Below are 26582 nucleotides of genomic sequence, written 5' to 3' on the forward strand. Positions count from 1 at the left end.
TTCGCATCCCCCGACTCAACATCGAAGTAGTTTTGTGTGCGGCTATTATCTTGTCGTGTGTGAGCTGCCTACGAGAATTAGACTCCTTCCCCCTTCCAAACTACGAATAAGATCACTCCAAAATTGATGACATATGTTCTTCTTGACACTGTCTGTCTTGACCCTCTCCTCCTTTAATCAATTAGTAAAAAGGCAAACTTTGGCCGACTAGAAAGCAAACCCACCTTAAGTTGTGACAACTTTCTATTACGGATAAGTATATAAGAAATTAAAATACTTCGTAATGAAGGTTTCTAGATCCACTTGTATGGTCAAAGCATGTGTCGAATTTGATTTGATTATAAAAAACCATATATTAAATTTATGACCTAAGAAATATGTGACGTTTTTGATGAATTATATTAAATTTGATTTGATGTGATGCATGCAATTTGTTACGTAAAATAATTAAAATAGAAATATATTTAACCAAAAAAGGCGAAACCAAAAAAAAAAAAAAAAATTGCTGGGGGATGCCACGTAGACAGGCAAACCAAGAAAACGATGTCGTTTAGCTTAAAAAAAACTCCATTACCCCGAAAGTTTCCGTCCATTGCAATCCCATCCAAAGCCCATTTTATTTGATCTAATCAACAGGGAGAGCGTGGAGCCAATAAGACTGCTCCACGTGTATAATAATTCATTAGGGAAAAAGCTTGAGAGGCATGATATGAAAAGAAGAAACAAAAAAGGAGTTGCTTTGATTTGGTGTTGGATATTTTTTTAGAATTAATTGACAAAAAAATTTAAAAAGTTTGAATTTTTTCTTTTACTCTTCTTTTTGTTCTTTGCTTGGTTGTTAAGTACTTGGATGTTACGTTTCGTATGACGTTCGGTTCAAACCATTAAAAAAGTGAGTTCCATTACCTAATTTCTTTCTATGATTCAACGTACGGTTCAATCCATGTTGCATTAGATATAGACTATTATTTGAACTGAAGAAGAAGTGATCGAGAATGTTATTTTGTGAAATTCTACATTAGTTAGAGAGGTAAACGAATAGGATGTGGAAACTTCTCTCGAACATACGTGTTTTAGGGGGAAACCCAGAGAAAAAAAAAATCCAAAGAAAACAATATCTACTAAGAGCTTGGGTCCTTACAAATTTCTCTACCGGGAAATAGAGGGAGAGAGAGGAGAGAAAAACACGTGCCCCACTCCTTGATTTGGAAGGGGAGAGACGAGATTCAATACTTTTCATTGGGCGAGAGGTGTAGCTATTTGCTCATTAATCACAGTGTTTAGCTGACTTGCACTAATAGATCCTTGTTGTTATGGGAATTAGACGCCCATTTGTTTATTGTTGTCAACTAATCTCTTTGATGTTCAATTCGACTCACTGTTGTAACATTTCTATGTATACTATTTGTGTCCCGTGCTAGGAAACATAACTCCTCTTTTCATTCCAAAATCGAGAATACGACTAATATGATAGATTGATCTATGTATCTCTCTTTATTACTTTCTTATATTCGGATCGGTGAAATCCCACACGGACACTGGAAATATGAAGTTACAAAGAAAACAAAATGGGGAGCGGAGAATTGAATAGGTCAAAAAGATTGTGGAAAGGGATGAAGGATGGTGTGGTAGCTTTCTAAATTTCTTTTGTTCTGTTTTTGGCTTTTCCAGAAAGCTTTATTTTATTTATAATCTTTTTGTGTCTGTCAAGAAATCTTTGAACACTGCATACCAAATAATGATGATAATGATAATATGAATCTGAAGATGAAATTTTGCAGTAGATTCGCTTGTAATTTTCTCGGGAAACAAACGGAATTTCTCAAGATTTTCACGATCTTGCCGCAGGGCACTCGTGGCCCCACCCCTCCTCTTTCTCGGATGCATTTATATTAATAATTAAAATCTCTTAAAATTAAAAATTTAAAAATTGGAGGGATTAATTAGTCAAATCAAAAAAGTTTAAAAAGTGAAAATTCCATAAATTAGGGGTGATTTATGCAATTATTATTATTATTATTTGTACGAAACAAAATATGGGGCTTCTTCTTTTTTTGACCCAAAATTAGGAGTAGTGATATTTCTTTCCTTTTTAGATTTTGTAATCATCCCCAATTTCAAAGGAAGATGTCGAGCAGTGGCTGTCACGTCACCTTTTTTGTTTTTTTTTTTTTGTTTTTAAATGGATTTTATTTATTTATTTGATTTTTCTATGGGCAAATTATTTATGCTTTTTCAAAAATATTTTATTTTTTATTTTTTGTTTGTTGATTGTGGTCCAGACTAATCACATATATAACCTTTTCTAACTGAAAATTGTAAAACAATATAATTTTATTTATTAATATATCACTATAAATATTTTATTATTCTTTTTTTTAAAAAAAGCATTATCCATTAACTTGTATAGCCCAACTGGGCCCATGGGCTTATTTTGGGTGTGTAATAGCGAATCAGAAAGCCCAAAAGTATAATGGGCCGTCGTGTAATTTACTGGGCTTTGTAAGCTTGGGAAAGGAAGAGTCTGTATAGCCCAAATGAGCCCATGGGCTTAATGGAGGCACTTGAAAGATACGACTTTGAAGCGCAGAATGTAGCTGAGCTTGTCAATGGAAGCTTTCCTTCGAAAGAGGAGGAGAGGAAATTCGAGAATAATGAAATTGAAGGGGAGAGGAGGAGGAGAGGAAATTCGAGAATAATGAAATTGAAGGGGAGAGGAGGAGATCGATTTCAAAACCTAGAGTGACCATTGCGGTATCCGGTTCCATCATCGACAACGCTCGATCCCTCGAGATTGCCACTAGAGTATGCATTTTCTCCCTTATAGGCGAGTGTTTTTCGAGTTTCTCCCCCTTTCCCCTGTCCCTAGGAAGATTGTAATTCGTTATGTTTTCTCTTTGAATGATTTGATATCTTTGGTTCGAAGGTTGTGTTGATTTTTCTGCTCTCTCAATTCATTTTCGCCACGTTCAAACGAAGTGATGTGATTGACATTGTAACAACTTTCCCTTCTCCTAATGTTGTATGAACTTCTTCATAGTTGGCTGGTCAAATTGCTCGTGCAGCAACCATATTCCGAATTGACGAGGTCTCCATCTTTCTCATTTCGTTACTTGAAATTTTCTAGGACAGTCATTGGCTTCATTGAAATTGTTCAACTCAGGAATATAGTTTTTGCAAGTATCAGGTAGTGGTATTCGACAGTAGAAGGAGTTCGGTGACTGACTCGGATGTTGCGGCAGCGAACAATTCTGATGATGAGCAAAGTGGCGCTGCTTTTCTTATAAGGAATCATGAACTTGAAGTATCTTGAGACTCCACAATACTTGAGAAAAGCTCTTTTCCCAAAGCACAACAATCTAAGATTTGTGGTCCGACCTTAAATTGATTGGTTGCTTTAATCAACAAGAAGTAACATTTCCTGTTTTTCTTCTGATCTTCTTTCAATCAAAAATTTGTTATAGGGGATGTTGCCACCGCTTGATGCTCCTCACCATTTGCGCAACCATGAATGGGGTCCATATCGAGAAGGTAAATGTTAGAAGTCTCTACTAAATTCTGTCATATAATGAGGCTGAATTCTCATATAATCTGCACGTGAAACCGATGCTTGTGTTTTAAAGAAGACTGGGAACATGTTAGTTCTAACTTTGAATCAATTCAGTTCAGCGTCCAGTTGAAGAACATCACTTTTTTGGCCCTTTTTCTTCCAAACAGTTTTAGCCATATCCGCTTTCATGATTTCTCTTTGTGACAACATTATTAGGAAATTATTGTTTGCAAAAACTCTGCCGAGGAATGAAGAAGCCAAATTCTAGTGTCTGCTTGATTTCTTGGTTTCCTGCCAGCAGTCATTTCCAGTTACCATAAGCTTTGTCCATCTCTTTCTCCTACGAACTTTTCGTCTCTAACTTTATTAGCTTTCCTGGTATAGCATCAAGAAAGGTTCCCAGTGCTCTAGTTGACTATATCCCTAAGCTTCTTTTCCCCCTATGCTTCCTTCCTTTTCTCAATGCCTAAGCTTCTTTTTTTTTTTTCCCCCTTTCTTATAGTCTATTGAATATTTAATTATGTGTATCTTTCTGACTATAACTTTGGATGACTTCTGCTTCGTAATGTTGACATCCTTGGCTACTCTGTTTCTTCTCGTGCACATTACATTTTAGACCTCATTTTGTCATGTTAAACTTGGGTGTTACCCTCACACTCAAAGAACAGCTCCGAATGCTAGAGTAACACCCAGTTGATGTTGGTCTGAGTAAGGTAAGGACATATATTATTACGGCTACTAAGTTCTTTTAGTACTCGAACTGAAACAAAGTTGTCAAATTAGATTTCAGCAGATTAGATTTGAATGTTCAACTTCAGACCATGATTGTTAGAAACTGCAAAATTCATGAGCTCTCCTGGAGTCGGTTTCCCACATGGCTTGAACTTGGCAGTTGATTCATTAGCGCCCATGGTTCATTTTTTATTGTAACAAAAGGCTTAAAAAGATAGTACGTCCTGCCCCTCAGTGTTGTAATTTTAATTGTCATGGAAATTGGGGCCGCTTAAATTCATGTTTGTGTGATTTTCTAGGCCTTCTGAATATGGACAAGATTTAAATACACATCAAATATTGTATTTGGGAGATCTAATGTGTATTTTCTCATCAAATATAGTATATTTGTTCATTGCTACTATAATATCTCTAAAACGTTGTAACAAACGTATTTGTCTCTTTTGCTCCATTGGCCACCATGAAGCATTTATATGGGAATTTAATTGGTACCTAAATTCTGATGTACATACTTTGTAATTGACACAGGCTGTATATGTCAAAATGAAATGGAAAATAGAAAAGCTTGCTCATGTTGTGCAGGAAGTGGTGGCAAAAGGACACTCAAAGTCGAAATGAAATGGAAAGTGAAGAAGAATACGCAGGGATGAAAAATTGAGACAACGGTACCGTGATGGCAGCACAGAGGTGGAGGAGACGACAAAATGTAAGAAATCGAAAAGAACATAACTATCTGCTTTATTTTAACAAGTTTTATGGTAACTTGAAGTACAGGTAATAGAACATCCACTCCAATCAATATAAACAAGCTTTCCAAGCTAATCTCCACTGAGTTGGGAGGAAGATCCATCCTTCATCCATTCCTCTGAAAAAGGGAGGCAATGAAAGGGATATAGAGATGCGGTTCATGGCAAAAGTTCCTATCATCAGTGGTCACACGAACACAGCAGAGTGCCTAAGCAAAGACCAAATAAAACCTACGGCTACAGACCATCTAGCACGTACCATGCTGGTTGCTTAAATTAGATAAAAATCCCAAACTAAAACAACAGATTCCTCTCTTCAAACACTAAAGTTTAAGAGAAACATCTTGCAAATGGCCTAAACCAACCTCTAGTTCTCTTGATCAACTTCAAGGTTCTTTAGTTTTGATCCCAATTCATCCTCATCGTTCTCGTCTGCTACGGGATCCTTATCCTCGTCCTCGTCCTCGTCCCCATCCCCATCTACCCCCTCGGGATCATTTCCATCCAAGGGCCCAAGCATATTCGGATGTTTCTTGAAAATGTCTTTCACCTCATCAATGCCTTCATCAGAAATGAAATTTCCATTGATGTTCAGCAACACAAAACCAGGCTTCTGAACCACAGTCTGAGCTAAAACCCGAGCCCCTGCCCGCCTTATTAAGTTAGTACTCATATCAACTTCTTTTATTTTGATGTGACCTAGTGCCTTACTGATCAGGATAGTTCCTTCATCCTTCAGTTCATTCTCGGCCAGATTCAAGCTGGTAAGATGGGATTTTTTAGCTATTCCAGCAGCTAATACAGAAGCAGCTTCAGCTGTTATGTCATTACCAGCCATTTCCAAGACTTCTAGTGCAGGAGCTGTGTCCTTTAGTGCATTAGCTATGGCAATTGCACCTTCATCTTCCAAGTTCAGGTAGCTCAAATACAACTCCTTGAGATCTACATGGTATGCAAGGGACTTACTCAGAGCAAATCCACCTTCCACTCCAAGCATGTTGTCTTGAAGATCAAGTTTCTTCAAGTTGGTACAAGTTTCGAGTGCTATACATAAGGCAACTCCCCCTTCAGAGTCTATCCGTGAAGAGGAGCAGCGGAAATCTTCCAATAGAGGAGAACGCTTCACGATTTCAGCGATGGAAAGAGCACCTTCATCGCCTGTCATGTTATTATGAAATTGAAGGACTCTAAGCTTATCCGTTGAAGGAATCAACTCGGACACTGCCTGAGCAGCTTCCTTGGAAATGCCATCATTCATCAAGTATAGCTCCTCTAACCAAGTCTGTGATTTCAGGAGAGAGCCAAAAGCTCTAACACCTTTCTCACCTAAGGCGTTGTTTGAGAGGTTCAGAGACCTCAAGATACTGCCTTCTAAAGCATCTGAGAACAATTTCATGACTTCTAGAGCTTCTGACTCTGTTCTTCCTGCAATAAAATCAGAGAGGTCCACTTCTTTTAACTGATTCTTGAGGGATACAAGAATGGGCTCAGTAACACGAGCTGCATCTAAACCAAAGCTTCTGTTGCTAAAACATATCTTGGTATAAGAATTCCCTGGCTCTTTCAAAGGCTTTAGTAGTTCTTCAGCTTCCTCTGCCTCAAAAAACCCCCGTCGACCTTTTGAGATGTCGAAAAAGGTTTCACGTGGAGCACTAGTGATATCAGATCCAACCTCCTCCTTGTCTGCCTCGACTCTAGGACCTCTCTTCAGAACCTCGAGAAGAAGCCTGCTACACTCCTTGGCATAAAGTTGCACAGCAGCACTTCCATCACCATCAGGCTGGTTTTCATAGTTCTGATTAGCTGTAGCAAAAGCAATGTCTTCAATTCTCTTCGACTCATCCGTGGCCTCTTCCCGACTAAGAGTACCATACTTCTGGGTGAAAAAGGATTTGCTGGTAAGGTTAGATGTCATCCGTTCCACAAGCATATTCCGGGTATTGTCACTAGGAGGCCACAATTTGATCGACAATGGTCTACATTCCAAATTTGTGTTTAGAAAGTCCATTATCAGAAGTGCTCAAATCCAGCCACCTACAGTGAATAGAATAGAAATAAACTTAACAGAAGTGTCTAGTTCTTCAGAAAATCATAGTCACTAGGTAATAGAGACAAGTTAGGACACACAAAGCCATGAGCTAAAAAATCATTAGTACCCAAACATATTACAATATCAGCAAAGAAACAGAGCTAAAACATATTTCCAATCTCCACTAAGCAATCATCCAACCATTCTTCTAGTCCAATAAGAAGTAGAAACAAAAAGGATACAGATAGGAAGAAGAATTCCATATCCAGCTCTGCCTAAAACTTTTCCCTTCTGAACTATCTCTGTGTTCACCTAAATAACAGAGGGTAGTCCACCAACAAGATAGAGTGACAAAAAAAAAACATTACCAGAAGCCCATTTTTCTTAAAATTAACCCCAGAAGATAAAAACACAAATTAGCAACAACTATTATGGATCCAACACAAAACAAAGCTTCAAACACTTAAAAAAACGAGGTTCGAAAGAAAATGGAAGCAAACCCACAAACGCAAACAAGCAACAAAAGGAGGGAATGAAGAAAACCCTGTAATGAAAAGCAAACAGAGCAACAAGAAAAGAGAAAAGAAGTGTTGTTCACCTGCTGGAGATGTATGGAGGATGTCAGCGAGTGACTGAAGAAGACGAGAGAAGAGGATAGAAGGAAAAAATCTAAACTAGAAGAGAGGGAAAGTTAAAAAGGGAGACGTGGAAATGGTAAAATATTGATTATAATTGTCGGGGCGAAGGCCAATGGTGGAGGTTTCGAGGAGGGCTAGCGTTTGCGTCCAATTGGCGGAAGCCGAACAGAGAAGTTTTGCAAATTTGAAGTTTCAGGCAGAGGATGGCCCCTGCCGCCAGGTTTCGATTTTTGCAAAGTCGCTTTCAAAGCCTCGACTTTCAGCTCTTTTTCTTTTTAATCATCTAAAAATATATTCTCTCGTTATTATGGGAGTAGGAAAAAATATGATTTCTAACCATTTAAACTATCCGGGTGAGATCTAAAGTCGGTTAGAGAGGGAACGAAACATGTTTTATAAGGTGTGGAAACTTCTTCCTAACATGTGTTTTAAAATCTTTGAGTGAAGCCTCCAAAGAGGAGACTTAAAAAACACAATATATGCTTAACATGTGTTTTAAAATCTTTGAGTGAAGCCCCCAAAGAGAAGACTTAAAAAATACAATATATGCTAACGGTGAGATTGAGCTATTACAAATAATATAAGAGTCAAGACACCGAATGATGGGTCAAAAAGGACACTAGACTCCAAGGAGATGGATTGTGAGATCGATTGGAGAGGGAAACATCATTCTTTATAAAGGTGTGTAAACCTCTTCCTAACAGACACACTCACTTTTTAAAATCTTGAGGAAAAGTTTGAAAGTCCAAGGACGATATGACTTTGACAGTTACAATCTCACAATCATTTTTTAACAAAATTATGAGTTTTAGCATTTTAAATTATGCATTTTAATTCAGTCTTATATTTAAATAATTTACCACCGATAAAAAATGATATTTTGATACAAATTATTTGAGTATCAATAATTTTCATAATCATTTCACATGTCACATCAAAGCATGAATAAAATTGCTTTAAGGTAAACATTTATACATAGTTTTGATTTATTAATGAATGTGTAGTACTTCAAAGAAATAGTTGGAAGTATGTTTGGAATCATTAAAAGCGTGTCATTTATATATAGAGAAAAAAAAAAGGCAATCATACGGAAATGGGCCCATGGTGCTCCAAGGAAATATACGAATTATGGTTAAAATGAAGAAATAATGTAGGAATCACGTGGAATTTAATCTGACAAATGAAATTGTAACATGCATTCCATAGTTTTATTTAAAGTAAAATTACTAACAAAACCACACTTAAAGTAAATCAATTAGAAAGTTAATAAACGGGTTTTGATCTTAATTACCTAATTGCAGTCAAGTCTGTTAAAGGACTTCACACAGTAAAAGTAATAAATAAATAAATAATATAACGAAATCAAAATTATTTCAAAAGATTAACCCAGTCCAAAAAAACCTGTTGAACCCCTGAAATTGATATAACCGGTGGTCAAATTTACAGTGTTCTCCAACTGAATTGTGTCTTCACAAGAGCTTAGTCATTTGGGAAGATGCATCAATTCATAAAATAAATGCAATGCGTTTCAAGGATAAGGTCGATGTGAGGAATGAGGTCATTCTATCTAGCAATGCTATTACTAAAGACTTTATACAAAGATCAAAACCCTAAACTCATTAGAAGAAAAAAGAAAAGCCAAAGGATCATGAGCCATCAAACAAATTAACTAATTCGAACCTCATTCTAGCTTGCTCGGTTGCAGCAACCAAATCTACCACTATCTGTACATCCTGTTTTTTTAGTTAGAGATGATGAATAAGTGCACGGTCCAGCCATCTACAACCGTGAGCCATGGAGGTTAGGCTTGGTCAGGGCTTTTGTAAAATAGTTGCGGATCTCGGGAAGTATGCGCTGAATTAGATGAGAGTGCCTGCAAATATTGGAATGAAGCATTGGCTTAGAAAAGGCAGGAGAAACCAAAATTTTCTATCCATGGCCTCTTTAGGTGAATCTCCAAATGATCCATACGACTTTAACTTACAGCTTGCTTTAATAATATTATGTAGGGGCTTCTGATACTGATATTCTCCATTTAAAGCCACTGGCACGATCTAAATCTAACAGTTTTAGCTTCCAAGTTTGTTATCAAAATTGAGGAGCTTGAAATTAAGTTTTTTAAGGGCTTGTTTGAAGGTTTATAGGTTTTAAAATTGTGTTTGTTGTCTCATCATTTATCTAGGATATGTTTAGAAAAGAATTGAATTCTTACCCAAATTCTAAAAACAGCAAATTTTTTAAACTACTTTCTTCTAGCTTTCAAAACTGACTTAGCTTTAAAAAATACATGTAAAAAGTAAATAACAAAACATGGAACTCCAAGGTGAAAATATATTTCAAGGCTTAATTTTCAAAAGCTAAATGGCTATCAATCTAGACCTAAGTGGATAATTTGATACTTTGTGAACATATGCTTCAACAAGGATTTACAAGTTTCTTTTAACGGCAGAAAAACTCAAAAGGTTTATTCAAGCAGGCAAAGGAGGAAGGACCAGAAAAGGTTGGGAGGCACATACCCTGGCATTGCGCTGAGTTTATCAAATTGTTCCAAGATAAAAAGGATGCACGTGTGCCTCAAAGATATGGCATTAAAGGCTTCTGAAAGTTCGTACATGCTTGCAACATTTTCCAATGATATATCCTGGCAGAAGTTTAAAATTAACATATATATCATATACATATATGACAGCCTGAGTTACGGAATAATTGAATGAGAAATATCAGAAACCAAAATTAAAAATTCTTAGCTCACCTGTGCAATGGTATATTCGCACAATCGTTTAAGTCCCTCCAAGAGATACTGATCGGCAGCTCTCAGGAGATCTTGTGCAATATCCAACGAAACATCCACAGATCCAGTGTAAACAAATCTGTAATGATAACTTAAATTCAGTTAATTAACATAATACCACTTGCATTCATAGTCTGATAACTTTTGGAACTCGAACTTTTTTACCTCATCATTAGCTCAAAAACTTCCCATCTAATATTTGGAATTTCTATATCCTTTGCATCTTTTTCCTGAAATAATATTAAACCCAATCAGTGAAATTGTACATTCTGAAGACTATTGTTCCAAGAAATTTCCAGTTTGATTAATATTAGTATAAACATGCTCAAGGATGATAAATATTAAAGGTATTACATTGTTCTAAATGAACTATATGATCGGGGAAACTTGCAACATGTAGGAGCCATTATGACAGGTGATACAAAACTACCACTCGCACTTGAAAGCGTAGTCGCAAAGTTAACTAGAAACAAGGATGACAGAATTAGTTTAAAAAATATTGATATTCTCACCCGATAGCCACCATCAAACATTGCACGGAATGCATCTGAAGAAGCAAGCAAGCAAATTCTGTGGGCATGGAAGCGTCTTCCTGCAAATGTCAAATGGAAAAGGCATAAGCTGAATGAAGTCACTAGAAAAGCAACGGATCATATGTTGTTTAAAACATGAGGAAAAACAATAAAGACCTTCAACAAGAAAAGTCACATCAGACAATGTAGAATTGTTCACATACTGCTCCCCAAGGTAAACCTGCATGACATGTCAGAATTTTAGTAATTAAGGGCATGGGATTCAGGTAAAAAACTTGAAGTAGAGAACAAATACTCCCAGAAACTGAAACAGATTTTCGAGGGATTCATATATTTAGCCACTAAATCAAAGGATCAGGGACCCGTACCCATTAACTTTCTCTATTTCACAAAGCCAGGTTTTCATTCTCAAGCCAATGTGTAAAATGTTTTTTCAATGACGTATGTCAGAAAGGTAATAAATCTACAAACATCCTACCTGTGGTGTTGGAGATGGTGGAGCGGCATCTACAGGAGAAAGAGTCATGGCTTTATTTGCCAGCTTGTACAGAGCAACAGCACCATCAAGCTGCTGCTTGAGACTTGAAGAACCAAGCAGGCCAAGAAGCAACTCCAGACCTGCAAAATGCAAATGCAGTTGTTCTACAATAAAATTTCCATTAAGAAAACAAATTTATCCCCAACTGGACCCTCAAAGGGGAAAGACTTAATGAGATTCTAAGAATATGACATGCCATTATTATCGATAAATATGGTCCTCTGATCATCGGGTGAACAAAGATGAGCAAGAGCAAGAGACACTCGTCTTTGCACAGCCTTCTCAGCTACACGCATTAGATGTAACAAGTGATTCAAGACCTAAGCAAGGAAAAGAATGTGATTAACATTTGGAAAGCATCCATATTGACTGTCTTTGAGCAGACTTAAACATCAGACATGCCAAAATCCCAAAACAAAATCAGGAAAGTCACAGCTCACCCTTCCATGTATTTTCTCCTCCAATCTCTTGACTGTCTTTGCTACACAATCTTTTGTTGCCTGAAACAAAATTGCCAATATATTCAAGTCTCACACTTGACAAAGCAAGAAAGTCAGTAACCCCCACTATTGGATGGAAACTGCGGATAACCTCCAATAATACGAGCAAGATCAGAAGAGGTTGGGGGGGGGGGGGGGGGGGGGNGAACCATTTTTCGAATCGAGAAGCTTCAGTAATGGCATTAGACCACCATTATGAGCAATACCCGCTTGATTATGAGTTTCCTGAAAATAAAAAATTCTTCTCAGTTTCAGCTAAGAAATTCACAAGACCTTGTCATTCATTCCTAAGAACCGGGGGGAAAAGTGAATCAACCAAGTGGCGAAGAATAATGCTTTAAAAAAGCAGTATGAAGATTTATGAAATTTAATGTCGGGTAAAAGATAGGTTGTCTATACCAAAAAGAATAAAAATTTTAAGTTATAAACTTGGAAATAGTCCACCAGGTATGATTTTGAACGGAAGAAATGGAATGTAGTACCTGTGCCAATCTACCCAATGCAAAAGCTGACATTTCTCGTAGCTGTACATCAGGTGATTGAAGCATCTCAATTAAGGGTCGAACAGCACCCCTCTGTACAATGTGAATCTGAAAATGTTCAATGTGTCAGTAAGAAAGTTATAAAAACAAGTATACATAACAGAAATTGACTGGTGAGGATATCTTTTGTAATAAAAAGAAATTATTTAAGGAAATAATATACCATAAATATATCACTCTTATTCAAACTTGTTGCCCTGAAATAATAAATCGTCAATTTTTATTTACCTTACAATCTGAATCAGTTGCCGCAAATTGTCCAAGTAATAAAGCTGCCTCCCTTTGGCTCTCAGAGCAGCAAGAACTAAATCAATAGAGAAATGATTAACATGATTCAGACTAATGGAGATCAACTTTTTCTTCACGGCATAACTAGTTTAATTGACAGAGCTACAACGGAATATAGATATAATGAGAAGATAGGCACTAGACATTTACTGAATCATATACAAAATATGTGACAAGATTCCTGAAGTTACACGTAACGAAGCAGTAAAAAATAAAAGATGTGACAAGAATCCTGAAGTTTACAATACCTGAGTAATCCAATAACAGGTTGCAAAGCTCCAGCATGGAGAACTTCTCTCTTTATATTTGGGGATGAGTGCACCAGATTTCCAATAACACCAACCTAAAATCCACAAAATCCATATTTTACAGAATGCAAACTGAATTATATCAATTTACTAATAGGCATAAAATATCCATGTTTGTGACATGGAAAACACCCTACCGCTTCGTAATGAATAGCAGCATCCTCTGACCGAAGCATCAAAATGAGCGTAGGGAGAGCATTGCACTCAACGATCTGCCAGGTAGTAAAGATAATATATGAGACGCATATTAAACCTACGGTTGAACATCAAATTCACAGACAAATTACCTGATTTTTGTTCTCATCATTCTTAAAGGCCAGTGTTCGTAATGCCCCAGCAGCAGCTCTTTGTACCTTTGTGTCCGTAAATTCAAGCAATTCAACAAGAGGAGGAATTCCACCTTCCATCCTGAATGTTTAAATCCTCATCAAGAATGGGTTTCAATGACAATTGTAAAACTTGGAAGTTAGACAACTAACTGAGCATACCTAACCCGTGTTTTAATGCAACTATTCTCATGGGCAAGATTTGTAATAGCATCTGCAGCTCTACGAATAACACTATTTACAGCACGAGAAGAACCTTCCTTGTGTCTCTTCAATAGCTCAACGAGGTGTGACAAAGCACCAATGTCAACAACCAGTTGCTGGTGCTCTGGCTGTTTAGAGAGGATAAAAAGAAGAAACGGATCAGAAATCATTAGAAGAAATGCATAGAGCATTGGGACTGAGATGAGGTGATAACTTATACATGCATGCTAAAATACGTATTTCTTAAATTTCGATGAAAATGTCAAACAAAAGCCTGAGAAGGGATTACGCATCAGCAACAACTGTAGACAAGCAATCCCATTGAAAGATTGCATTTATTCTGGCAACACCTTAGACTAAATGAACGAGAATAGGATTGTTTATGCAAAAATTTCAGGTCCAAAATGTTGTTCAACGCTACTAAGTTAAGGACAGAAAATCTAGGCCAGTATCTTTTCTTTGACTGAAAGAACGTGTACAAAGAAGTCATACACACTGTCGAGATGATAATAGGAAAATATGTATCCAAATAGAGCAGAATGAATTTGACCTTTACAGCCAGTAGTCCAAGCGCAAAAGCACTTCCTTTCTCAACCTCGTGTTCAAATGGCTTAAGACTGCGATCACCTTCAACAATAGGCGGTGCTTGTAAATGCTTAACTAAAGCCGGCACTGCTCCACCTTCCACAATCACGTTCACTACCTCTTCTGGCAACAACCCCAACAAAACACAAGAATTCCAATCAATTAACAAAAAGACACAAAAAAAATAAAAGAAGAAGAAAATCCAAAGAACCATCCAGAACATGATCAACCACTAGAAACTCCAACTACCGAAAGAGAAGAATAGGCATAAGAACGCGACAAGATCGGAAGGGCGTTCCGGTAAATTAAAATAAATATGTATATGAGTGTACCGTTCTTAGCAAGCTCGGCAAGAACATGAGTAGCTCGCTTAGCAGCAGCTCGATCGGGTTCCTTCCATGAAAAAGTGGAATTGAGAATTTGAACTTGAGCACTGACCTCGCTGAGTAACGCTCGCTTGGCATCCCCAGTAGGAACAGAGATCCCCCGTTCTTCCTCAAATTCCTCCTCCAGTTTCCGCTTGTGGCCTTTCCTCTCTGGAAGATTCTGATCTACGCGCTTCGGAAGCTCCATAAACAAACAACCAGAGGAGCTTGGAATAACGAGACGTGGAAGAGAGTGATCCCAATAACCAAATCTGGGGACTTGATCAAAAGGCGAGCGAAAGGAGGAGAGAGAGAGAGATGGGGGTTAGAGGGTAATTTAGTAAATTCACACTGTAAATATTTTCAGATTTCCCTCTTCTTTTATCTTTGCCTCCCATAATTTCTTCACAGTTTTCCGTTCTGTCTCGCATTTAATCAAAACCGACCGAAAACTTCCCCCGCTCTGGGCCGAAATGCTAACGTGCGCTCCCGCCCAAAAGTTACTATAAAGGTAAACCGCTAAAAGAAAGTAACTAATGTGCGCTCTGTCTAGGCTGGCCCACGAAATTTTAGTGGGCCCAAATGAATCCACTTTAGTCAACAGTAGAGGCCCATCTTGTTGCGACATGCTAATGGGCCTTGTATTTAAATAATGATTTTATTGTACAAAATATTATAATAGTCGAAAACTAAATAAATATAAAAATAGATAAATTATGGACTGTGCTGGGCCTTGGAGGCCCATGAAGAATCGGCCCACATTTTGTGACAGCGACTCGCAGTCAACGCCGGAAAAACAGTAGCAGCGTAATGGCATGTGAGCTGTCGCTTAGTCTTTAATGGAACGTCGTTTTAATCGACATGTCGGGCGTGAGAGAGAGAGCTCTGGAGGAGGTCCAATCTTACCGACTGGTAATGCCGCCTCAGTCCCACAGCTGCTCCACATCACCAACCACCGCCCCGCTTCCCTCCTATTAAACAAATACCCTAACTTGTGAACGAAAAAAACCATATACTAAACCAAAAAAATACCTTTACTAAACTATTATTATTTAAATAATTTTGATCAAAATAAAATTGAGACAACACTATATACTAATGCACTAATATTTAAATTAATACATAAATTAACATAATTAATATTGAATCGAATTAAGGTAGCTCGTGTAACTCTCTCGATGAAACAAGTCATTTATATTTTTACTCAACGTGATTGCACTCAACCCGATAAGAAGAATATTATTTTTAGTTTTAGTTTTATTGGGTGACGTATGGAAATTAGGGTTTGAATACATAATTTAAAGATGGATAATTAATGAATGGGCCAACAACCATAGCTGTTGCTTCACCATTTTAAAATAATTTGAATGAGCTGATTGAAAACCCGCTAGGTTCGCTGCAATTTCCTCCTTCGCCTGTTCATGATTTATCCTGCTCACTCTACTTCGATTCCGCACCGACATCCCAAAGTCAACTCAAAGTCAGCATATTTTACGGTCCAGATCTCGCTCAATACCCACCACCTCTGGTCCCATTCCCATGTTATCGCCACTCCCCTCCAAACTTCAACACTCCGCTATATATATATATATATAATTAAAAAATATATAAATTTATTCGACCCAATTCGCTCCCGTTTTGCATGTGGCGTTTGCTTGAGAGGTGAGTAGTAATCCACTTTTAAAACTATTTTTATAATTACTTTCATAATAAAAAAATCAATTAAAAAAAATAAAATTATACCGCCATGAACAAATATTAGAACTCGTCTTGAAAATAAATCTATTAATTTTATAGATCAAATTTTATTAGGACGTGACACAATGTCTCCAACCTAGATTGAAAAATGATTGATATATAATTTAATCGACAAATTTGGAGTTTCTGACAGATATAAAACAAAATACATCCAAAAAGTGCAAGCTTGAAGATCATGATACAACATTAATATTACACAATTTTGGCATATCATTAATGCATTCAATATATATTTTCATATTTATGAAATAAATTAAACTATACTCAAATGGATAAATTACCCAATAAGGCCGATCCGAGATTTCTTCCGATCGCCTGAAAAACACTCTGATCAACTTGAAAATACTTACTTTAGTAATTCTAATGGACTTTGGGTTAAAAATACGGTGAGAAATTGGTGGTGTTTTTATCGGGAGGATTCAGCTCGAGGAGGGTTCGTCGGGGTTGATGGTGTCTTTGGTCTGGATTAGTGAGTTCTTGCAATGGGCAATGGCGCCTTGGATTGCACTGTGGAGTTCTTCCATAGACGACATGTCGGCGGAGTATGACGATCCGTAGCCACTGACAGAGCTCAAGCTCTGTACGCCTCCTCGTCGGAGCACGCCGGAGTGACTCGGCGATGACCGAGTCGACGACGGACAACTCGGTAGGAAGCTGCTTCTCCCACGTGGATACCTAGTTCAAAAGCAAATTTGTTCTTCTTAAATTTTAAAAAGTTATTATGTTTTGATCAAAATTTCTGGTTGGCTTTGATTTATAATTACAATATTACCTCAAGTTCCCAGAAAATGAGAGTGAAAATCTGCCGCTCTCCTCCTTCTTGCCGGGATTTAACGAGCTATCTTTCGCCGATTCCGCCGTATGGGCCGCCGCCGTTGCCGAGTGGCATGATTTGGACCCAATTTTGAGTTGGACTTTTCTGAAGCACTTCTTGATCACTTCCTTAGCGGTGGATCCAATCCCTTTGACACGTGGCGGCCTGGATTCCCCACCATGAGTACTACTACCAGTGTTGTTCTTCGGCTCCTTCCTGAAAACCGACGAGAATCTCGCAAACGAAAACTGCTTGCACTTTTTGTCGTTACGCTGTCGGGTTCTGAGCTTAAGATCTGCGTCGTCGGAGGTGGGGCGGTTGGGGTCGTTTTGGGAGGAGGAGCGGGAGTGATCGGTGGAGGAGCTGCCGGTGGAGTCGCGGGAGGTGGTGGTGGTGGAGTCGGCGGAGGAGGAAGTGCTAGAGGAGGGGAGGAGGGTTGGAACGAGGGAGTTCCGGCGGGAGTGGAGAGGCAGAAGGTGACCATTGCAGAAGAGTTCGTCGGCGGGGCAGAGGGCGGTGGAGGATTTCCGGGGGGAGATGGAGACGGTGAATTCGAAATCGGAGGAGGAGGAGGAAGAGAAGGAATTTTTGGGTGACGGCGAGATTACGGTGGCGGTGGATTTGATTATTGGATCTCTGGGTTTCTCGATCATCTTCATCGGGAGAGAAAAAATGGGTGGAAGTTGGATGGAAGGTTCATTGATTATAAAAATTTATAATGGTGCTCGGAGCTCGACAAGTGTACATGTTTATGTCCCATCGGAGAGAAGCTAGTTTTAACTCTCTTTTAACTTCGAGAAAACGCCACTCCCCCTTTGACTTCTGAGGCAATCTTATCATCGGTTAGCTTTGACCCGTTACGACAGTCACATTGTCAATTGACATTCTTAGTCGTATGAGTCAGTCGATTGTGTATAAATTTTAAAATGCATTTCATGTCATTGTAAAAGAAGGTTTTGTACCCTCGAATAATATTACTTTCTTCATTTTAAATATCGACGAACGTAGATGATGGAAAAATTAGCCGTGGCTATGACATATCCCTAAACAACATTTTTGGGCTAGTCCACTCAAATCCCATATTAATCTGTGTTGCTCTTTTTAGTAAAGAATCTAAATTAGAATAAATTTAAAAGGTTGTATATTAAAAATGGGATATTTTTAAAAGTTAGTGGAATAAATGAAAAGTTATTATAATTAATTAAAAATAGGACGATGTTTGGTTTATAGTAATATTATAAACCAATCAATAAAATAAAAATTAATCCCACACATATTTTAAAAAATATTATATCTCTAATAAAAATATATATAGAGAGATGAAGAAGCTATGTACAAGCTGGTCGTGCATGGTGGACATCTCTAATTATTGTTGATTTTAAAAGGTTCTAAGATCAATAAATACCTCGTGTTTGTAATATTATGTATAAACTAAATTTATATTTTAAGCGATTAATTTGTGTATAGTAAATTTAAAAAATATTAAATAGTTTAAAGACTTGAATAATTTATTTTATAAGGCACAAAATAAAATTTATAAATTAAACACTTTTAAAATGGAAAGACTAATGAACACGAATAAAAAGTATGAGCGGGCATCTACAGAAAGTTACAGAAGAATCATAGGATTAAATCATTGGAAGAGAAAAACTTGGACATTTTGGGAAGGCCATGGCCGCAGGATCTTGATCAGGCGGTGTACTGGAAGCCAAGATGATAACTTGGATGTTGACAGAAAAATCAACCAAACAAAATCAAAATCAAATGCAAATTCAAACTCCAAGAACAATTTCAACCAATTGAATGTGAATACGTTGAACCTTCACGTCTTCTACTAGCTGCATTGCGACCGCTTTGTTGTTTTGTTCTTCACACGGATCACAACTCTGTTTGTGGATAATCGAACGATTAAATTATCTTTTACAAAAGAATCGGAAAGCTATATCCAAATCGCTGTTGCCGTCATGGTTTCGTCACCTACCTAAAGATGCGTGCCTCAACAATTCTCTATCCAGTATGCATAAATTATTTTACATTTTCTTCTGATTGAGGAATTGAACACTAGGATTCGATTTCCTTTTTGCCTTTTTCTCCCCCTACTGTGATCGGTTGGATTGACTGGTGGTGGATTCAAATCTTGGAGTGCTAATGGATTCTTCCGCTGCGCGACGTCGGCTTCAGGCGATTCAGGATCATCTTGTTCCCGACGGCGATTTCTCTTCTTTTCAGCTTCGGCTGAACGCTACTGCTGGCGAGTTTTTCAACGGTATGTGTGTTTCTTCCTCCATTTGGCTCTCGCTTACTTGTTCGTTTTCTGTGTTGATTTGGGAAAAGCTCACTGGCGTATTTTGTTCGGAGTAGATTAGTAATTTTGTTTCTATGTAAAGCTATGGATCTGTAACGTTGTGCGACTGATGATGATATGTCTATTGGCTTGATTTTCGTTTATTACTCCTCGGCCAATTAGATGAAACGTGGGCCATATGGACTCTAGTTTTTGCCCAAACGCATTGGTATTGACGAAGGGCGATTAAATGCAGGCTGTTTGAACACTTGTTGTCTTTGTCTATGGGGATTTTCATCCCTTATTGAGATAGTTTCTTATTATTTTGATTCTGGATTTTCTTGGATTTTCATTGTCTGTGTGGTTGGGTCTGGTTGTGGGGCGTCGTTGATCGTGCACGATTACTCCTAATTCGTTTTCTCCCTTTACGATCTACTCCAAAATTAACCCATTTGATACGGACTGGTATGCAATTGAATGAGTGCTAGTGATTAATTTTGGACTGATATGCAATTAAATCATTTCGTTTTCTCCCTTACGGAGTCTGCACTGTGTGAATGTATTCTAAGTTTAGTACTAGAGTTTCTGGGGGCTGTTCTCTACTGCAGGAATATTCAGCTCTAGTTTGTAATAATTTGGCTAGATGTTGGGGTTTTCTGGTAGAAGTGGACAGCATTTTGAATCCGAATCTAAACTAAAGGTGTGATAATGGTGGCGAGCCACCGTTCTTAGGTGTGTGTAAGTCTAGAAAATTTTAGTGGATCGTCTTCGCGTCTATTATCATTGAATATGGAGAAATGAGAAATGTGATACATTATGCTATTTGACATTTTTCTCCCAAGCTTTGCTGACATTGTCAAAGTTATCGACTATGAGCAGGGGATGGCTACAGTGTTGTGCTTCCAGAGAAATTGCAGACTGGAAAGTGGAATGTATATAGGTAAGATATTAATGGGTGGTTTGAACTTGATTTGCCCTTTCCTCATGGCTATGCTTCCTAAAGATGATTTGTTTCCTCATGGTAGATCTGCCCGCTCTCCTTTAAAGCTTGTGGATAGATTTCCTGATCATCCTGAAATTGGTACATTGCACGATAATTTTATGTGAGTGTCTTCACCTCCTCTTATCTTCTTTCTGATCACAAGGGTCTGACATGTTTACTGCTAATTTCGATTACCTATAAACAGCTTTTGATCTTTGATTTGACTTTATCACTTTAGGCGCTCAGTTGATGTATATAGGGACTATAAGTACCTAGGTACCCGAATCCGATGTGATGGAACAGTTGGAGAGTGAGTTTTATGCGGCTGTTAAATTTCAAATTTTCAGTAGTGCTAGTTTCCATCAATTTTGACTTAATCTTTCACCCTTTAAGGTACAAATGGATGACATATGGAGAAGCAGGTACTGCTCGGACAGCATTAGGTTCTGGCCTTGTAAATCATGGTATATCAAAGGTGAATGCCTAGAAATAGAATAATGTGTAACTTGTCCCTTATTTTTATGGGGATTGGTATATAGTGGTGAAGCCTGATGAATGTGCATTGACCCTGTAATGTCCTTAGTGTTGCCTAACTATTCTTGGTATCTTTGACACAGGGATCTTGCATTGGGTTATATTTCATCAATAGACCTGAGTGGCTTGTAGTTGATCACGCCTGCTCGGCATATTCTTACATATCAGTTCCTTTATATGACACTCTTGGTTTGTCATTTCTCTTCCAGATATTGTTTCTTTCTGAAAATCTCCCCATTTGGTCTTGTGTTTAAACATTTTTTTTACAGGTCCTGATGCGGTCCAGTTCATTGTAAATCATGCTCATGTTCAAGTTATTTTTTGTGTTCCTCAGACATTGAATAGTGTGAGTGAAACATTAGATTTTAGTCTGTCTGCTGCGTTGTTAGAAATTGACTTCAATATCCAAAAGAAATAGCGTTGGTGGAAGGACCAGTTTCTCGTAGTATTAGAAATTGGTTTCAATCATTTCCTTGATTTTTAATTGAGGAGTTGTCTTCAGAAAAAAAAACATTATTATTTCTTTCAAATTGCAGTTATTGAGCTTCTTGTCAGAAATTCCAACTGTACGCCTGATCGTGGTATGAACACCGTGTGTTTGTAATTGATCTCAATTTGATTCTGCTCTCCAGCTGCTTGATACAATTATTAATTAGTTTAGCTTCCAAATTTTATAGGTTGTAGGTGGGGTAGATGATCAAATACCATCGCTTCCATCATCAACTGGAGTTCAGATTCTAACGTACGCAAGTTTGCTTAGTCAGGTAAGCCCTTAGTCTCCCATGATATAAGGAAAGGAGAAGTAAAGGAACTGAAAAATCTTCTCACTATGTCATAAGAAAAAGTAACATGCTTAGCTGTTGGCATGCTTCCTAAGGGGATGCAGCTTCTTTTTTAAGCTATCTACGTTTTATTCTGCAGAAGAAATTCACTTAGATTTCTGATATTGTATGGTACGGCCTTTAACGTAATGGTTCAGTTTTTGTTTGTTTTTGGAGACAATATTGTACATTTGTATCGGAAGTTGCAAAGAAATAAAAATATGAGCATTTTGATTTAATTATTCTAAATTAATAGAATGGATATACAATGAAATCAACAAATCCCAGTCTTGCATGCCAACAAATCCTTATACCTGCAGCAACTTTACAATTTTCCAGCTCTTTATGACTTACTGTTGCCCTGTTTTTTTTAGAATAACCTTGTAATGTGCATTCTTTCCTTCCAGGGTAGCAACAACATCCAGCCTTTTTGCCCGCCAAAACCTGATGATATAGCAACTATTTGCTATACGAGTGGTACAACTGGGACTCCAAAGGTGTAACTTCTAAGAATTCTTTTGTTTCTGATCATGAAGCTGTTGACGTTGCTTAACAGCGACTTGATCTTTCAAACCTTGCAAGGTTATGTTTTCTTATTTTTACGTCAATATCTTGCCAGGGTGTTATACTGTCTCATGGAAATTTGATTGCGAGTGTTGCTGGATGTTCTCTTGCCTTGAAATTTTACCCCTCAGACGTGTGAGAATCAGCTGTCAATTTTACATTACAGTACTGCGACATTATCATTTAATTTGATCGATATATTTGGTTTCTACTGATTTACATTCTAATTATCAGCTACATATCATACCTGCCTTTGGCACATATATATGAACGGGCTAACCAGGTCTCATCAGTTTACTTCGGGGTTGCTGTTGGTTTTTACCAGGGGGTACGAAGCTACATAAATACTGTCTTCAATGTTCAACTCAGTTTACTAGGAAGTTGAGAGCAATTTCATTCAGTACTTTAGGCAACCTGATATGGTCTTGTATACTTGTGTTCAGGATAATATGAAGTTAATGGATGATATGATTGCATTAAGACCGACAATCTTCTGCAGTGTCCCTAGGCTGTATAACAGGATATATGCTGGGTAAAGATTCATGCATCAACAATTTTTTATCAATCAGAAAATACTATGTTTCTCTTATTATTGAGTTGGTTTCGTGGTGAACAGAATTATTAATGCTGTAAAGACCTCTGGTGTGCTAAAGGAGAGACTGTTTAATGCGGCTTACAATTCCAAGAAGCAAGCTATAATGAATGGTATGGTTTTAACCGGGAAAATGATTCGCTTCTGCATCATGTTTCATACTTCTAAATTTCCACTCTTCTCTTTTAAAGTTAGTGGCTAAGCTTATCTAAAGTCCTCGCCCTTCTCTATTTTCAGAAATTTGACTTATTGATCCATACCTGCATCCATTTACCGTGTTCTTCCTTACTTTCATTTTCCTCTTTTATGTATTAGTATTTTCAAATATTTGCAATTTGATTATTGTCTGTATTTTGGGGCATCCTACTATTAAAGGAAAAAGTCCTTCTCCCATATGGGACAAATTGGTATTCAATAAGATAAAGGCAAAGATTGGAGGACGCGTTCGTGTCTTGGCATCAGGTGCCTCGCCATTATCTCCTGATATACTGGAATTTTTGAAAATGTGAGTTTTTAATATTTTGGTTCACAATTTTATAGGCTTTTGTTATTTTTCTTCTTCTTTTATGTATTATTGTTGTTTCAGTTTCCTTTTAGTTTCTGAAGAGTTGGATGTAATTGTTCCACAGCTGCTTTGGTGGTATAGTATTTGAAGGGTATGGAATGACAGAAACGTCTTGTGTCATAAGTGCCATGGACCCAGACGACACCCTTTGTGGTCATGTTGGGGCTCCCAACCCTGCTTGTGGTAAGCTGCTAACATGAACTTCTCAGTCATTTAGAGTTTAAGACATGCTTGAGGAGTTTTGGTGATAAATACATGAAAATTTTATAAAGATTGCTTCTTACCCTGCTGCTATTTCACTCGAATTCTGATGTACAATAAACTCAATTTTGTGAAAGTCTGGGAAATTGACTTGAAGTTGTAGGTCTCAGAAGGAAAAACTCTTCAATATGGCTGCTACCCTTTTAACCATTGAATGTAGTGGATTATGCTACAATAGTGGGTTTTAATTTCTCTATTAAATCTGTAAATCTTATTGTTTCAGTCACCTCAAATATTTCTCCTACAAAAATAATAAAATAACCGTGACATCAATTAGATGCAGAATACTTAATATGGTTTTGCACCCTGAGTGGGTGACTTGATCCCTGCCATCCTTTCTAAGGCCTTTTTCATACCCACTTGGTTGTTTTTAATTCATAATTCCCAATCTTGGTTAAGATTTTCCTTCATTTCTGTTTTAGAAATAAAGCTCGTGGATGTTCCAGAGATGAATTACACATCCGATGATCAGCCTTATTCTCGCGGTGAGATCTGTATCAGGGGTCCCCTTGTTTTCAAAGGCTATTTCAAAGATGAAGTGCAGACGTAAAAATATTCTTTGCTCACCTCTTTGAATGGATTTAATTGATCGAGTACTTTTTAATTTAAATGAATATTTGAATTGGACAGGAGAGAAACTGTTGATGAAGATGGATGGCTCCACACTGGAGATATTGGACTTTGGTTGCCTGGTGGTCGTTTAAAAATTATTGACAGGTGACCTCTACCTCGTTGCTTCTCTTTGTTGTCTTTTGACTTAAAATATGAACAAACTTTTTGGCTAAAAGATTGCCATAATAAATCTCCTGAGAACGGTCTTAAGCTTAAGTAAATCCTATACATCTTTGTAACCGAAGGAATCCCTTCTTTTGTTATTAAAAGTAAATCTCCATAATAAATCTACTTCTCCATAGGAAGAAGAACATCTTTAAGTTGGCACAGGGGGAGTATATTGCACCAGAGAAAATTGAGAATGTGTATGCGAAGTGCAAGTTTGTTACCCAATGCTTTGTTTACGGTGAGAAATGGGATTCTAAAATTTCTTCTCCATTTTGTACCTTCACATGCTATATCCCTGGTTCTTATACATGCTACCATGATGTAGAGCCACTTGGTTACTGATTCTCTTTGCTTCTTCCTTAAGGTGATAGCTTCAATTCATCTTTGGTAGCTGTAGTCTCAGTTGATTTGGAGACGTTGAAATCATGGGCTTCTTCCGAAGGCATTAAGGTATGTTGGTTTGTGTCTAGTCTTGGGAATATTAAAGATTGGGCTTCATTCCAAACTTGAGTTGCACATGAGCACTTGATTTCTCTTTGTAGTCAAATGAGAAATTTATAACCTCTAACGAAACTGGGAAGTGATAAACAAACCCATCATGAACTGTCACCTCAAACTTCTTCCTCAATGGCTTGACAAGAAGGGAGCTTGATTCGTCCCTCGTCATCAACCACCTTTCTTCCTCTCTCGTCTTTGAAATTTCCAAGAACTCTCAAAAAGTTGGACGGTTTCAGAAGTTATTGCCTTTGAGCACGTATTTTGGCCATACAGGATTTTACATTTGATGAACTAACTTATGCATGGATCAAGTCAATAGTGTAAGAGCTTCATTTTCCTCATCTTTCTAACCAGTGTTCGTCAAACAATTTAACGTGCAGTACAATGATATAGCCCAACTCTGCAATGACCCAAGAGCAAGGGCCGCAGTCTTGGCGGACATGGATGCCGTTGGAAGAGAGGCACAGGCAAGCAAACCAACAATTATCTTGTAAATCATTGATTCAATCATGCCATTTTGCTCTTTCTCGTGATTGTAAAACACAATCTCCCTCTTTAATTTCAGTTGAGAGGTTTCGAATTCGCGAAAGCTGTCACTTTGGTCCATGAGCCTTTCACGTTGGAGAATGGTCTTCTCACTCCTACATTCAAGGCAAGTGGTGAATGTAGATATTATCTTGGGAGTAGTTGAATGGATTAAATTATCTGAATTTCTTTTTCCTCCGCAGATTAAGAGACCCCAAGCGAAGGAATACTTTGCCAACATAATATCCAATATGTACGCCGAGCTTGCTTCATCAGATCCATCCTCCTAGAAGAGGTAGCAAACTGAAAAACTGTTAGTCACTCTCCATCCTTATCTTCTCCTAGGTGTATAGCAAAGTTAAATCTCTTAAGATCTCGAAAATGAAAACGAAAAATCCGAGCCCCTTCGAATTGATCACACCATGGAAACCACCACCCAAGTAGATTCTGTTCATTACATGGTGCTCTGATTGCTGTAACATAGCATCAGTGTTAACCCATTGATGGCTTCTCCAAGAACATTACCATTTTCCAAGTCTCCGTTTGTTCCACCCAAGAGAGAGGACGATGGAAATCATTACCGTGTTACGTATTCGAATAAGTTATGCTATTGATTCTATTATTTTAAATCTTCAGTTCTTGAGTAAAATAAGCAAGCATGATTGTGGTTTTACTCGTCTGCCAATACTCGCCTCCTTAAGCCTTCCGACTTTATCAATTTTATGTATAGCATGCTTGTGGTTGTTACCACAGAAACTATGAAGAAGAAAATTGGTTGTGTTTCTTATGAAAAAAAAAAATGGTACCTTCAAATCCTCTCCAAAAGGAAAAGGAAAAAGAAAGAAAAGTGTGACATTGGAGCATTCAGGATAAGAGTGTGAAAACCTTTCCCTAATTGACGTGTTTTAAAATTGTGTGAGTCAAAACAG

At 37.6% G+C, this 26582-nt stretch overlaps 3 protein-coding genes, 1 long non-coding RNA gene and 1 pseudogene across 7 annotated transcripts; 2 read left to right on the top strand and 3 right to left on the bottom strand.

The window, feature by feature from the left end:
* Positions 1–2642: 2642 nt before the first annotated feature.
* Positions 2643–5104, top strand: LOC111474171. Of its 3 annotated transcripts, XR_002715900.1 has the most exons (6): positions 2643–2805; positions 3041–3088; positions 3188–3371; positions 3465–3531; positions 4167–4263; positions 4334–4676. It is a non-coding gene; the product is annotated as an uncharacterized LOC111474171 (long non-coding RNA). The 3 variants fall into 3 exon arrangements; XR_002715898.1 differs by lacking the exons at positions 4167–4263; positions 4334–4676 and adding an exon at positions 4811–5104; XR_002715899.1 differs by lacking the exons at positions 4167–4263; positions 4334–4676 and adding an exon at positions 4865–5104 and having other exon boundaries at positions 2644–2805.
* LOC111474170 (RAN GTPase-activating protein 2-like) lies at positions 5084–7751 on the bottom strand. The gene is made up of 2 exons (XM_023119381.1): positions 7656–7751; positions 5084–7062 (listed from the first exon to the last, which is right to left on the bottom strand). Exon 2 carries the CDS (start codon positions 7034–7036, stop codon positions 5396–5398), a length of 1641 nt encoding a protein of 546 aa, XP_022975149.1. The 5' UTR covers positions 7037–7062; positions 7656–7751; the 3' UTR covers positions 5084–5395.
* A 1337-nt stretch (positions 7752–9088) lies between these two features.
* LOC111474172 lies at positions 9089–15059 on the bottom strand (annotated as a pseudogene).
* Positions 15060–16521: 1462 nt separating this feature from the next.
* Positions 16522–18040, bottom strand: LOC111474177 (probable membrane-associated kinase regulator 1). 2 transcript variants are annotated; one of them, XM_023119388.1, is made up of 3 exons: positions 17206–18040; positions 16819–17108; positions 16522–16779 (listed from the first exon to the last, which is right to left on the bottom strand). In XM_023119388.1, exons 1-2 carry the CDS (start codon positions 17904–17906, stop codon positions 16853–16855), a joined length of 957 nt encoding a protein of 318 aa, XP_022975156.1. In that variant the 5' UTR covers positions 17907–18040; the 3' UTR covers positions 16522–16779; positions 16819–16852. The 2 variants fall into 2 exon arrangements, with proteins under 2 accessions (XP_022975156.1, XP_022975155.1); XM_023119387.1 differs by having other exon boundaries at positions 16522–16782.
* Positions 18041–19046: 1006 nt separating this feature from the next.
* On the top strand, positions 19047–26435 carry LOC111474173 (long chain acyl-CoA synthetase 6, peroxisomal-like). Its single transcript, XM_023119382.1, has 24 exons — positions 19047–19260; positions 19349–19513; positions 20411–20471; positions 20557–20634; positions 20752–20823; positions 20907–20988; positions 21131–21236; positions 21317–21393; positions 21584–21628; positions 21725–21811; positions 22276–22365; positions 22488–22567; positions 22667–22760; positions 22876–22964; positions 23049–23137; positions 23400–23529; positions 23654–23772; positions 24273–24396; positions 24481–24567; positions 24765–24868; positions 24995–25080; positions 25509–25595; positions 25694–25780; positions 25857–26435. Exons 2-24 carry the CDS (start codon positions 19396–19398, stop codon positions 25941–25943), a joined length of 2079 nt encoding a protein of 692 aa, XP_022975150.1. The 5' UTR covers positions 19047–19260; positions 19349–19395; the 3' UTR covers positions 25944–26435.
* Positions 26436–26582: the final 147 nt, after the last annotated feature.

Source organism: Cucurbita maxima, unplaced genomic scaffold, assembly GCF_002738345.1.
Source record: "Cucurbita maxima cultivar Rimu unplaced genomic scaffold, Cmax_1.0 Cma_Scf00258, whole genome shotgun sequence".
NCBI lineage: Eukaryota > Viridiplantae > Streptophyta > Magnoliopsida > Cucurbitales > Cucurbitaceae > Cucurbita > Cucurbita maxima.